At 42.2% G+C, this 14332-nt stretch overlaps 1 protein-coding gene across 1 annotated transcript; it reads left to right on the top strand.

Annotated features, from left to right (window-relative positions):
- Positions 1-1252: 1252 nt before the first annotated feature.
- On the top strand, positions 1253-13317 carry crispld2 (cysteine-rich secretory protein LCCL domain containing 2; the record flags this gene model as incomplete). Its single annotated transcript, XM_079217080.1, has 14 exons — positions 1253-1522; positions 2637-2755; positions 3960-4092; positions 5816-5931; positions 7873-7973; positions 8061-8255; positions 8339-8399; positions 8515-8581; positions 8668-8798; positions 8950-8993; positions 9108-9180; positions 9417-9492; positions 10387-10517; positions 13213-13317. 14 exons carry the CDS (start codon positions 1253-1255, stop codon positions 13262-13264), a joined length of 1569 nt encoding a protein of 522 aa, XP_079073206.1. The 3' UTR covers positions 13265-13317.
- Between the last annotated feature and the right edge of the window lie 1015 nt (positions 13318-14332).

The following is a 14332-nucleotide window of genomic DNA, read 5'->3' as shown; positions in this document are numbered from 1 at the left end:
GCAGGTCAGACACGAGCCAGCCAATGGCAGAGAGGGCTCAGTTCCCATAGACAAGATGTGGATATGTACATGTGTCCAAGTCCTCGGCTCTTTCTGTCACTCTGGTATAACATTCATGAAAGCCATGAGAAGGGCCCAGACAGAGAAGCTGCTCGAGGTTCAGTGTGAAAAGGAGGCACGAGGAGAGGAGAAGGGTGTGGTGCCTGATCTGCCCGCTGGCTCACAGTGCCCAGAGCTGGCACAGCATGTTGACACAGCCGGTGCCAGACCTCAAGCCGCCTTTTCAGCCAGATGGAAAGAGGTCAAGGGAATCAAGGATGAGAGCAACCAGTGCGAGCTAGAGCTTGGTTTATTTTTTTGTTTCTTCTCTGATCCCACTGACGGACTGCTCTTCTCTCTTTATAAAACTTTGGGACTTTTATCTTTTGGATACAGAAGCTAACTGGTTGCTTAATTGTGGTACAGTTTATATGCTGTTTTGGGGTTCATGGGAAAATAATGTACGCTGTTCAAAATAAATTAGATTCATATTAAATGTTGTGGTCTGGTCATTCTCAGAATGATAATGTAACAATATGATATAACTATATGATGTCACAATATATTAACAGTATCCTAATGTAGTCAGTTCTGGATGGTTCAATATATTGCTAGCCAATCAACTATGGTGCACCACAGTATATTGTAGAGACAGAGCAAAATATAGCTCTTAAATTGCGATAGGAACTTATAATTACAATATCATTTTCAAATACAACATCACCCATACAGCCTCAAAATGACCAGACACATATACTTACATATACACGTATTGCATGGCTGTTGCATTGGATGGCATAGTATTCTGTCGGTGTTCCTGATCAAAGTTTATATGTACCAACCACAAACTAGCAAAAGGCTGAACTGACAAAAAGCAGAACATCTGAGAATAAAAAGTTCAGGGAGGACTTTCAGTTCACTTTGCCTCATCATCATAAGAGACTGTGTGCCAGTAAACAAGATGAAAAGTGAAAGAATTAAGAATTGAACATTTCCACATCAATATTTTATCCCAGCCCCAATAAATGTACAACTTGTTTATAGAAAAAGACTCCCACATGAGTTTAGTAATCTGTACTCTGCTTTATTGACTCTCACAGTAGGGAACGACTCATTAAATATTTCCTCTCTGCAGGTTGTGTCTGGAACTTTAAACACAATCTGCCTGTCTACTGCAGTCTGAAAGTTCAACCCAGACAGCTGAAGTGTCAGAATGACCTGCGCTGCCATGACCTGGATCCCTGTCCTCTCCCTCTTGCTGTTGTGCGTCGGTGACTCAGCTTCCCTCTTCCTGCCCGACTCCAATGAGCTCAGGCAGCTGCTGAGCCGCTACGAGGAGGCATCGAACCAGAACAGCCCCAGCAACACAGCTGGCAATAGGACCCGCCGTGCCATCCGCTGGTCGGACCGTGAGGAGATCCTCCAGCTACACAACAAGCTGAGGGGCTCTGTTTACCCCACTGCCTCAAACATGGAGTACATGGTGAGACAAGTCCCATTACCCTGATTACCTATTTCGCTATTATTCTGAACGATGATTCAAATTTATCAACTGTAATCTTTAACTTTACTATACAAAGAAATTCAATTGAATGTGTCAGCAACCTCTGAAATGAGGCTGTGATTAGAGTTAGAGAGTGGAATCCTGCCTAGAAAAGCACGGTTAGTGTAATAAAAACAACCTTTTCTCTCTGCTGGAAACATGCAGTCATGATGGCAAGCTGTTGCCAGCCTGCTGTGCTACTCTTTTACAAGGAGGATAATAAGCCTGACTCTGTCCGACCTGCAAGCAGCTCAGTGCTGGAGAAGAAAGGAGAGTGGGGGCTGGGTCAAAGGAAAACAGCGAGAATTTGGCTAGAAAGGGAAAATCCTGGGACAACGTGGCACATCAAGGAGTAAAGTAGAAGAGGGATTATTGTTGAGACACACAGGAGGTTACAGAAAGCCACGAGGTCCATAAAGTTGAGAGAAGCAGTGTCTCTGGAGTGTGGTTACAGCAGGAAAGGAAAGTGTCTGAAGATTTACTCTGCCCAGTGCTCTCTCAAATACCAGTGAACAGGCCGTTTGTGTTTGTGTTAGTGAACGGGTGTTCTGGTGTCTGCGTGTGCATGTTTTAGCGACCACCAAAAGGCTGGAAATTTACTGAAGTTATGTGCTTTGAGGGGCCGTGCTGTATGCAGTCCTCCCTCCCTTCACAGCGCCCCATCCACTGAGAGAGTCAGGTGTCTTCTCCGCTTTCCACCCTGCTCTCTCCACCGCTGTAAAGAAACCCAATGTGGAAATGTGGATAATTCAGCTGTGATTGCTGGAGATTTGTAGTGGACCAGGGCCAGGCGCCAGCTGCCCCACTCAAATATCACCGTCAAAGGTTAATGTTGTACTTGTATCCAGCTCAGTTTCAGCCCACTGGGAAGGAAGGAAGTGCAGAAGTAGAGGTCTTTAACAAGTTGTGGTTAGGTATCTACTGAACAAGATGTGGGTTATAATGCTTTATATTGTAGCAGAGGCAGCAGTTGAATGTCGCAAAGTCTTCTTATTGCCGTCTAAAAGAAGTGAATTCCTTCTGACAAACTGTATGTTTTACTTTACGTGTCCAGGTATGGGATGACGAGTTGGAGCGGTCTGCCACTCATTGGGCCGAGCAGTGCCAGTGGGACCATGGGCCACATGACCTGCTCATGTCTATTGGACAAAACCTGGCTGTTCACTGGGGAAGGTGAGATGCAATAACACACAGTCAGTCAGCTATAGTTTGTGTTTTTCAATTGTACATGTACCACTTTCTCATAAGACACCAAAAAGGGTATACAAATTCTGTCTACAAGCTTTATTATTGGTTAATCATGCATTAATGCTTTGTACATAAGTTACAACACATTTAAAAACTCAAGTCCCCATGACGGCTGTTTTTTACTGCAGGAAGAAATATTGCAAATTCATTATAAGATGTGTAATAAATTGCTAATTTATAGATTATTGTCTAGGTCCCCTGTAGCCCTTTTGTAGAATGTGATATTGGGATGGGGACCATGGTAAACATAATACCTGCTCAGCATCTGCATTTTAGGATTTTCAATAAATCTATGATGACTTAACATTTAGCTCCAAGCACGGTTTTCCCTATGTACAGCCTTACAGAGTCGATGGCCTGACTGTGGACTCTTGTGGACTTTCTGTACTTTTCAGTTTTCTATTTAGTTAATTTAGAGTTGTTATGTCACATAATCAACAGGTCATACAGATTTCCGACGTACTTCTTTTTTAAATTACCATCAGTATTGTCTGAGATTGATGAGTGATGATCCTTGATGTTTGTGTGAGTGTGTGTCCGTCCGAGTAGACACCAGACACAGGAGACCTCTGTGCATGGCAGTGTATGTCTATCGCAACAGGTGCCCTTGCAGGAATCTGCTCCCATTCTCACAGCCCTTTTCCTCCCTCGCTATTCCCTTCTTTTCTTCCTGTGCCAGCAAACCCTGATGTGGAGTCTTTTTTTTGCCACTCCCCCTCTACTCTTTCATTTAGAAGCTCAACACTTTTCAATACCTTAAAAAGAGATGTTTATAACAAGAGCATGAACAGATTTGTTGGGCTGTGGAGCCATGTTTACACTTTGCTCTGATTCTTTTTTTTCAAGCTGATTTGATTTCCCCTGTTAAGGAGGGGGAATAGACTGTTGTTCTGTGTGCCAGGTCAAATTCAGACTCATCATTTCAGGCCTGAAGGGAGGAGGAGGAAGGGCAGTGAGGTTCATGCAGTGATTCTCAAGTCTAGCCAAAGCACCTGGCAGCTCTCTCAGATATTTCCCTTTTGCCCCCAGTACCTGGCCGGCTTGTGACTGAGCCTACTGTTTCTCTCTGTGTGTCTGTCTGTCTGTGTGTGTGCGTGTGTGCGTGTGCGTGTGCACTTGGGTCCTACAGATACCGCTCTCCTGCCTACCATGTTCAGGCCTGGTTCGATGAAGTGAAAGACTACACCTATCCCTACCCACAGGAGTGCAATCCTTGGTGTCCAGAACGCTGCTCAGGGCCTATGTGCACCCATTACACCCAGGTGAGATGAATAAGAAAAGAAAACAGAGCAGGGCTTCGATCAAAATCTTTGGTAAATCGGTGGAGTATTCCTATAACTACGCACTTGGCAGTAGGGATGTCCTGAGAACCTCCAAAATCATGGTCCGACTCCAACAGTGTTCCGTCATGATAGAAAAATGTACCTGATAATGCTACATTGTGGACAACAAATTAGCGTTGAAATCGGCAGGAGAGCTAGCAATATTAGCTGTTAGCAGTCGGTGGGCAGCACAGTCCAGTTTAGTTAAATAACAAAGCTCACAGCTAACGTTGACAGAGGTTAAATTGAGTTACATAATGATGCGTTCAAGCTCTATTCAGTGAAAATTATTGTTGGGCGAGGGTAAATAACATTATTCAGATTTCTAGATTTCTGGTATGGCGATATCCCTACTGCGATATGTAAGCTTGCTCTCAAATCGATCAGTTACTGCAGAAAGCTGAACAGTTGGCGTGTGTTCTGTGCTATTTTAGGTTGAAATATATTTTTCAACTTCCTTTTGAAGTGTACACTGTAATGTCTCCTATATTTATGATCAAATCTGTTTAGTATCAAGCCCTGTGCCTTCTTTTATCTGTAATATGGAGCATATGTCACTTGACAGGTGTTGCTGGGATACCACATGTGGTGTGCACCCTGTATGATATGTTTTGGCCCAGTTGTGGAGGAACAGAGGGATTACATGATGTGCATAGATATAGTAACTTGCAAACAGTGAAGGATGAAGTAAAGTGAAGACACAAGTAATGGACAGAGAGAAGAGTTGAAGAGTGGATGAGAACATGAAGAAATCAATCAAAAGGAAACAGAAATGGATGAGCTGCCACCTCTTCCCTTAGACTTTACTTTGAAGCTGCTGGGATGAGTTTACAGAAACATCCAGAGTCCTCCCCTCTGTCTATGCCCTGAAACCGGATCACTGCCATCTGGTAGTCATTTTCAGACACACCAGACACCACTCACTACTTGACCTGGATTATTCAGAAGATGCTGCAGGAGACAGTGCCACATCTGAGCCTCATCACCTTTTCTATATCCTTCATTTGCTGGAAGAGCTGATGTATCTGCAGTCCAGGCAACCATACCCCATAACTACCTATGTGGGGAAATGGTAGACCCTCTAGAGTTAGAGAGTACAGATTGAGCTTAACTACCAGCACTCAGCACAAATCAGTCTGTGTGCTGACTCACTGCTTCCAGTGGTTTCTAACTGTACCAGGAAAAAGATGAACATTCCTGAGCAGGGAGAGTGCATATGTTTCAGCGTTTGGGAGGAAAGTAGGGAGGAGTTATGGAACAAGCTGTGTTGTATTCCCCATCAAATGGCACATCATTCATCTTGAACACCCCTGCAGCAGCATCCATTTAATTTGCTTTTTAATTGACCTTGAAATGTTTTGAGCCAGGGCTGACTTCCGTTTCTTCAAAGTTAAGATATTAAGAACTGACAGTTTTATCCACTTCTATCAGTGTGATGAAAAGGATCATGATTGTGTCACAGAGTTCAAACGGGGTTCATCCACCCAACGTCCATCCCACTGGGGCAGACTAACAGACCAAGTCCCAGGGGCCCCATTAATCGTAACTGTCAATCTGGAATGACTGATGGAACAATGGGCTACAAGTTCAGTTTACTCTGTGGTGTCTGTTAATTGCAGTTGTTCATCCTAACTTTGACATTCTTTCATTTCCCTCTTTACAGCTGGTCTGGGCAACCACGAGCCGAGTGGGCTGTGCTGTGCACGTCTGTCCAACTATGAACGTGTGGGGAGAAACATGGGAGAACTCAGTTTACCTTGTGTGCAACTATTCCCCAAAGTAAGATCAGTTTTCCTCCACTGTTCATCAACACTTCTGCTCTTTTGTCCCTGTGTTTACATTCTTCTTCCTTACAGTGCTGACAAATGCTCCAGCGCTTAACCCTAATATAGCATCTCTACATATATGTAGCACATATTTAAGCAATAAGGTACGAGAGGCAGTACTGTGTCGTGCAATAATGTACTGTTCAAGGGAGTTGTTAGGCCCGACGCGCAGCGGAGGGCCGGCAAACCCTTGAACTATACATTATTGTAGACACAGTACTGCCTCGAGTTTTATAATACGGGTACCTGCGACTTTATAAATAGTAATAGTAAGCTCCCTTTCAGCACAAAATAGTTGTAGCCACCAAACCTTGTGTATCGCATTTCAGCAACAGAGAAAATAGTCCCGTACGCGTATGGCGGTTGCTGTGCAACCGCCATACGCGTACGGGACGCACATACGGGACTATAAAACTGACTGCCTGGTCAGTAAATCTGTGATTTACTGACCAGGTCGGTTGGAAGCAGGTGGAGGATGACACGCAGACGCCGATGTAAAGAAGTGCTCTCGCTGCTTCTGTCCGTCTTTTCTCCGTCATTTTTCTCCTCCATGATGTTTAGAGAACTTGCCTCGCGTCGGGAAATGACCGACGTAATTATCTCTCACTAGAAATTATCACGATTTTGGGGTCAAACCCTTTTCATTCCTCATCTCATTTTAGGGAGGAAGTGACGTTGTGTTGTCGTTCGTTATGCTAGTGTAGGGGATGCTAAGTGAGCTTGTTAGCTGTTACGTTTGAGCTAACGTTACTGTTAGCGAAGAGCCCCGTTGCAATACTGTGAACACTCAAGCAATACACCTGCAAGATAAGGAAACCAACGTCTGCGGGTCGTTACTGCGGACGTTACAATATCAAAGTTTACACGAACATGTTTGGTAACTGTCAAGCTTGAAATGACAACTAACGGTCGCGCAATTTAAATCTACCTGTTGTTATTAAGTGCGCACTGATATGGAACGCTCTAAATGTAAACAGGCTGCACAGTACTTTATGGCTGATTATAATACGGGTAGATCAAATCAAGCATTCTGATTGGTTGAGAGTGAGTCACGAGGTGTAGTTTATTCAGCCATAAAGTACTGTGCAGCCTGTTTACATTTAGAGCGTGTTCCAGTATTGCAACGGGGCTCTTCGCTAACAGTAACGTGCGAGAGCACTTCTTTACATCGGCGTCTGCGTGTCATCCTCCACCTGCTTCCAACCGACCAGTCAGTTTTATAGTCCCGTATGTGCGTCCCGTACGTGTATGGCGGTTGCTATGCAACCGCCATACACGTACGGGACTATTTTCTCTGTTGCTGAAATGCGATACACAAGGTTTGGTGGCTACAACTATTTTGTGCTGAAAGGGAGCTTACTATTACTATTTATAAAGTCGCAGGTACCCGTATTATAAAAGCAATAAGGTACTCGAGGCAGTACTGTGTCTACAATAATGTACAGTTCAAGGGTTTGCCGGCCCTCCACTGCGCGTTGGGCCTAACAACTCCCTTGAACAGTACATTATTGCACGACACAGTACTGCCCCTTATTGTTTAAATAAACTACACCTCGTGACTCACTCTCAACCAATCAGAATGCTTGATTTGATCTACCCGTATTATAATGTCCAATATGTATTACATATTGGAGCCATTAGAATTCCTCCAGAATTCAGAATAGAAAAATAATAATGTAGCATGGGGAAAGAAAAATAAGCAGAGCAGATGCTTTTTTCCAGACAATTCTCAGGATGTAATTGCCTGAGAGACAATGGGTGTTTTCATTAGTTTGTGGGTTTAATGACCATTAGCATTGTTGACAATGGACAAAGAGCGCTGAGGTAATTTCAAGCCCAGTGACGCTTGACGATTCAGTTTCACCTTCAAGCTGTCCACTGTTCACTTCTGCAGGGGCAACTGGATCGGCGAGGCTCCATACCAGCATGGCCGCCCTTGTTCCCATTGCCCTCCCAGCTATGGAGGAGGATGTAGGAATAACCAGTGTTACAAAGGTGAGCAAACCCACATGGTTTTCATTCAAAGATGTTAACATTTGACATGTTACCAACCTGAGTCCTGATCTGTTTTTCCATCTAAAGACTCTCAGCGCTCAGAGACAGAGGACATGAATGAGGTGGAGAAGCCTCAGGTTCCACTGCCACCTCGTACCACCGCCAAACCTGCCCCCAAACCTAGACCGTCTGCTCCCAAAAAAACAGCATCCAAACCCTCCGCTCCTAAGCCCACCACACCAAGGACGCCATCTTCAAAGACTCCTAGCAACACCTTTCTTGGTAGCTGCAGGAATTATTGAAAATAACCATAAACATTTATGTTTTGTACATTTCTTCACTAATTTATGATGGTATTCTTGCAGCTCAAAACATCAAGTGTGAGACTAGACTGCGAGATAAGTGTAGAGGCGCTACCTGCAACAGGTAAAGTTATTTTTTGGGATGTGCACAAAATATCTCTTATTTATTCTGGTATATTATAAACTTAATTCGCAATTTCAACTCACTCTTGTCTCCATCTCATTTTCTAACTTTTCAGATATACATGTCCTGCTAATTGCCTGAATAAGAAAGGGAAAGTTTGGGGAACTCTCTTTTATGATGTGGTGAGTATGTCCAACATGAAACAAACAATCTTGCATCATTTATACTGCAAACTGATATTTGTTAATTTTTTTGGGTATTGTTTCAGCAATCAAGTATTTGCCGCGCTGCTATTCATTTTGGTGTCATTGACAACAACGGAGGAGTGGTTGACATTACAAGGATGGAGAAGTTTCCATTCTTTGTCAGAGCCACTAAGAATGGCATTGAGTCCTCCAGGTACAGAGATGTTGGGCCTGATTTTCCCAAATAGGTTGCTATTTGCTGATTCACATTCGTCTGCCTATATGATTCACATCTTGTGCAAAAGTATAATTTCCTGGAAACAGTTTGCTTTCCTAATTTCTAACCACTGTGATGTGTTTTACAGTAAATATAAACCTGGTAATGCCTTTGTGGTGGCCAAAGTGGAAGGTAAGTGACGCACAGTTTTTAGGAAGAGCTTTGAGCCATGGTTCTGTTTAAATTCACAGTCAGCCAAAAGATATTTGCTGTATTTTTTTTTTTTTTTTATTCTCTCTATGACAGAAATGACTGCTGACTGCTACACCTCAGTGGCTGAAATCTGCCCTTTCAAAAAGCCATACTCACACTGTCCAAGGTGCCTCTTCACATCCACCATCGTATAATTCTCTAAAGCATATGATTAGCCAATTAAAGGTTCTGCTTTACAGTTACTCCTCCTGGGGGCACCCATAATTTATATCCTTATATCTCCTTACAACATTATTATACTGTGTGATAAACAATGTAAAACCCATATAAATGCTAAATAGAAAGTAATGTGACCCTTATCTGTTGCTACAAATCTATACTCATATCCAATTTGTTTCTCAGGATCTTCTGTCCGGCCAACTGCAAGACTCAGCCTTCCTATTGGTCGCCTGTAATTGGAAACAACATCTACACAGATGTAAGTTAAACACTGTTCTGGATCTGCATGTTCTGAAAGACCTTGATCGGGAATCATGAATGTATTTTTATTTATTAAGGTGTTATTAGTTCAGACAGAATTAAATATAAATCTGGATCTGCAACAGGGTTCATTTGGAGTGACTTTGCAGGCTTTGTAATGCATAGGAAGTCATTGAATCACAGTATGAATGTGGCTCTATACAGACAATGGGAGTCATGGTGAGGTAAGCCAGAGACTGCCAGAAACATATACCACCCAGCATGAGGCCGGACTACTCAGAGGCTTATACAAGTGTATTTGTCGGGTGAAGTGCTTGTGTTTCAGAGATAGAAGACAGGAATGGTTTCATGACAATAGTTTCCATCATCCCTCTGAAGTCCCCAAAATCATGTTCACAGTAGATTAGTCAGTTTTTACAGTCACATATCTTGGAAACCGACCTTAGATGGCATCCGGCAAACCACAAATCCCAGCTCTCCGGAGATTGTGAACCTCTAACAGCGGTCACAGAATAATGCAGCAGTGTGGCTCATAGCAAATGTGCCCAAGAAAGGTTGCAATCTCAGGCACACAAATGTGTTTCTTCAGTGGTGTAGAAGCTGGATGTTGGTTAGAAATGAGACATAAACCATCTGGTGAGAAGTGCTGTAGGGGTGTATGGACAGTGTGATTTGTGTTTGGACTAGAAAGGATTCTGCTCCAGCCGGTAGTTGATAAGAGCTTACAGTCTGTTGTGCTGGCTACGACTTTGAAACAAATGCTTGCTTGCGCGCGCGAATTACTGCAATATATTTTGTGCTGTATTTGATAATAAAGGAATTGAAAATATATTCATGTTGTGTAAAAGGCTGTAAAAGTATTTCTCCTCTTTGCCACATGTTATCCCCACAGAGCTCCAGTATCTGTAAAGCAGCTATCCATGCAGGGGTAATCAAAGCAGATGGCGGTTTGGTGGATGTTCTGCCACTGGACAAGAGAAAGAACTATGCTGGAGTCCTGAAAAATGGCATCCAGTCTGAGAGGTACTACTATTTATTTTAACTGTAATTATCTTTCCCAGATGAGGTTTGTTGCACAATAACAAAAAGGTACAAAGATAAATGGCATACATTACCATAGTGACATTGGAGATAATCTGTGTTGGCTATTCAAGAGATGTTTTTTTTTTTTTATTTGTATCTGAAAATGAGAATAGGCATTAATGTTTAGACATGGCGTGTGGCAGCTTTTATCAACAAACAACCATTTGACAGCTGCAAAACTGCAAAGCCTCCTTAGCTGTGATGAAAGCTATCATAAAGCCTGGGAAAGTGTGGGAATTTGTTATCGCTAGTAAGACATGTCCAAACATCTTATAAATCTGCCACTGTTGCAGTTTGAGGAGTGTAACATCTGCTAAAGTCTCATAGGAGTCAGTAGTATGTTTAGTTTGGTGATTAGGATTCCAGAATAATGGCATTATATTTTCCCAAACCACAAGCAAGGTCTCTCAAACTGAATTATACTTGGATTTACGCAAAGTCAGCAAACTGACTGCACTAAATAGCATGATACAATTATAAAGGGTCCCACCCTCACAGGGGCATCAAAGCTAACAGGAGAGTCAAGTCTGCACATGACCACAGAGTCCTAAGAAGATGTCTAATTAGGCAAGATTGAGAACACCTGTTTGGGTGGCTAATTGGTGTGTAAGGTCTTTGAACTGCCTTCAACGGACACAACACCAAACCTATTTAAATTAATAAACAAATTTGAGATGTGGCAAATCAGAACGGTCCGGAGCCAGATCTCCAGGTTTAAATATGGTAACAATAATCATGTGGGGTAAGTGCTAAAGGTGTTTTAAGAATATCTAATTAAAGTGAATATGTTAGAGGTTATATAATGGGTAAATATGTGTAGATAATATTTATCTGTGCTCAGCTCAGGCTTTAATATTTGACCCATGGGAGCGTGGTAAAGAAAACCTTGAGATACAAATAAAATGAAAACATGGAGCTTGTTGTAAAATTGGACACGTGCATTTGACAAAAGTATCTATAATATGCCTGAGAGTGCTTTTATTCGCGATACAATACTTTGATTTATGTCTCCTGTAATACTGCATGTCGTGAGTTCCCTGCATGCACACCATGTTTCTCACATCACTCTTATGGCTGTGGCCGGCTACAGCGGACTACGCTGAGGCAAGGAAGCCCATGTGGGAAGTCCTGCTGGCATGTGGGGTTGTAAGAGTAATGGTGTGGTTTGGTGTGTGGATGGGCCACACATGGGATCTTTGCTTACTTTACTCAGGCATTTCAATGGAGTGTGCAAAGTGCTGAGTGGCCAAAATAATCCAAGACTGACTACTATGAAATCCAATGCATAACTGCGAAGGCCTCACTCAAGGCACTGGGATAGGAGGTCAATAAACGGCTGAGAGAAAGTCTGTGCCATGTGCCAACATCATGGCAGGGTGGCCAGTTTGGACTGGACTCTGTTGCTGGGGAAGTAATCACAGCCTATCTGATTACTCGAGGATGGAAATGCTGTCAGCCACTTAGTCAGTGATTTCCTATATGGACAATTATCTGTGATCTGATACCAATCGCACAGGCCCATCATGATTATTGATCATGGCAGAGCTTTAAGGTCTCTCCACCAGTGAACTAATTATAAAGTCATCACGTTTAACACATGTGGTTGCTTTAAAAAAGTCAGACTCATATATACGGCAACTATGAGTCATACCGCCAACATGCCATCTACAAAGATGCTGTGAACACCATGATTGTGTACTTGGCTGCGGGCAGTACCTGGACAATACTAAAAAGCAGACTTCCAAGTATCACAAAAACAAATGCAGGAAGATGTATTTATTTGAGTCCCAGGGCAATTCTACACTTCTATTTACTTGTCACAGGGACTACTGCTCTGATTGTGAACACAGTTATATAATGTCATCTTTAGTTTTAGAGGGGGATTTCAAAAATTTGAGAGTCAAATTCACAGAAGGATTGCGTAGCTTTTGCAGCTGCTAAACCTGCACAAATAAGACACAAATACACTGTAATTGTCAAAGCACCCTCAAAGGGTAAAATGCACCGCAACTGCGCTGCCAAGATAATAGCGTCTTGGTGCTCCCGTGCTATGTAAATTCAGTTATATGCATACATTTAGCGCAAAATTTGCCGCTTTCTATGCAAATTAGCCTTATTGCTAAATCACTAATAGCCTCACGCAGTTACAGTGAAATCATTAGCGTCTTCAGAGAGTTGGTGGTAACAGAATTTAACGGTGTCAAACCCAGCCCTCTTTCAGTTTGAAGGTGTGAAAACAAACAGACTGGGACATTAAATTAGTTTTTCTCTCTGTCTCGTTTTGTTAATCGGACCTTGAGACGGGGAAAAGACAGCGGTTGCAAGTGATGTGCAACTCATGGTGCCATCAGCAGCCGCAATACATTCTTTGGGAATTCCTCTGTAAGACTTTAGTTAATCCTGATGATGTCATCAGTGTCTAAGAATTATGCATTAAGGATCCAGTGTAAAAACTGAGTATTGAATTCAGAATAACTCTGCCTTTGCCCCTTCAATTCGGATCATTCCTCCAATCCATTTCTCACAATTCCCCGCCTTTTATGGAGGTTATGTACAAACTTGCTGGAGTGCCCTGTGTTGCATGTGTATTTGTGGTTACCAAATTTAACATGTTTTCTGTATTGCCTGTTTGCAGCAAGAGCAACACAGAGGGAGGCTCTTTCCGAGTCTTGGCTGTGAGGGAGTGAGACTTCTGATCAGAATGTCAGAGACCAACAGAGTCACATCAGCTGCTCGTGAAGAGCAGGAAGTGCCCACAGGTTGGATACCATGGCTGTTCATCTGTCCCAGTGCCTTCAGTGGAAACAGAAAATCACAGCAGATTCATAAAAAATAGCCACCCAGTAAAAGTTGTTCAATATTTTGATGGAACTTTCTTTTACTCCATATATAGATATTTCTACATACTTACTTAATCTGTGAATACAGAATGTTTTTACATATTATGATGCTTTGAACAGCTGGTGCTGGAAGTTTTGATTTAGACATTGTGTTGTGTTTACATTTATGTTCCTATTACAAATTTAGATTGGTTTTCTTACACAGGAATGTATACTGATCACACTGTATTTAATCATTGTGTACAGAATATATGATATTTTGTTTGTTTTAAAAATGGAGTACCATATGTTAACATTATGATTTGGATTTTAGATTGAATTTCATTGCCTTTTTCTGCTCACCTGGGTAATCTTTGCTTTTTACTCTTGAAGATTTGGCCTGTGAAACCAAATCTATGTCTAAATTGTATTTATAAGTTAAGTGTTGATGTTTTGTTTGCTGGGTAAACCAGAACTTGTCAAGCAGATGCAAAAGGGGAGGAAATAGTGAGGTAATCGGAAGTTTATACAGGCAGCAGCAGGCTGTACATATATTATGTTTCCTTAAGAAGGCTGGTGTCACGTCCAGTGCCAGACATATGCAGGTGATTTAGTGAAGGTGTTACATTACTAGGTTCAATAAGTAGTATAGTACAGTAATTTGTCATTTCATATTTATTATTGCTTAGTGCTTCTTTCATTTCCTTATCTCCCTTGTTTCTGTAAGATTTATGAAAATGCTAAATTTGTCCCCTCCCCACCTAAGACAGATTAATGTGTCACATGTTTCAGGTCAGAGAGAGTTTTATGTGATAACACTAGCCCATATCTTGAGGTGTGTGCATGTGTTAAAATAATCTCATCATGAAACTGCAGTTTTTTCCCTTGGGAACAATTTACACTCTGCAGTGTAGGCGTGATACGACACCTGTAATG

This window comes from Taurulus bubalis (genome assembly GCF_910589615.1).
Source record: "Taurulus bubalis genome assembly, chromosome: 4".
NCBI classification, from domain to species: Eukaryota; Metazoa; Chordata; class Actinopteri; order Perciformes; family Cottidae; genus Taurulus; species Taurulus bubalis.
Note: the sequence above shows the minus strand (reverse complement) of the source record. Positions and strands in the feature narration are given on the sequence as shown.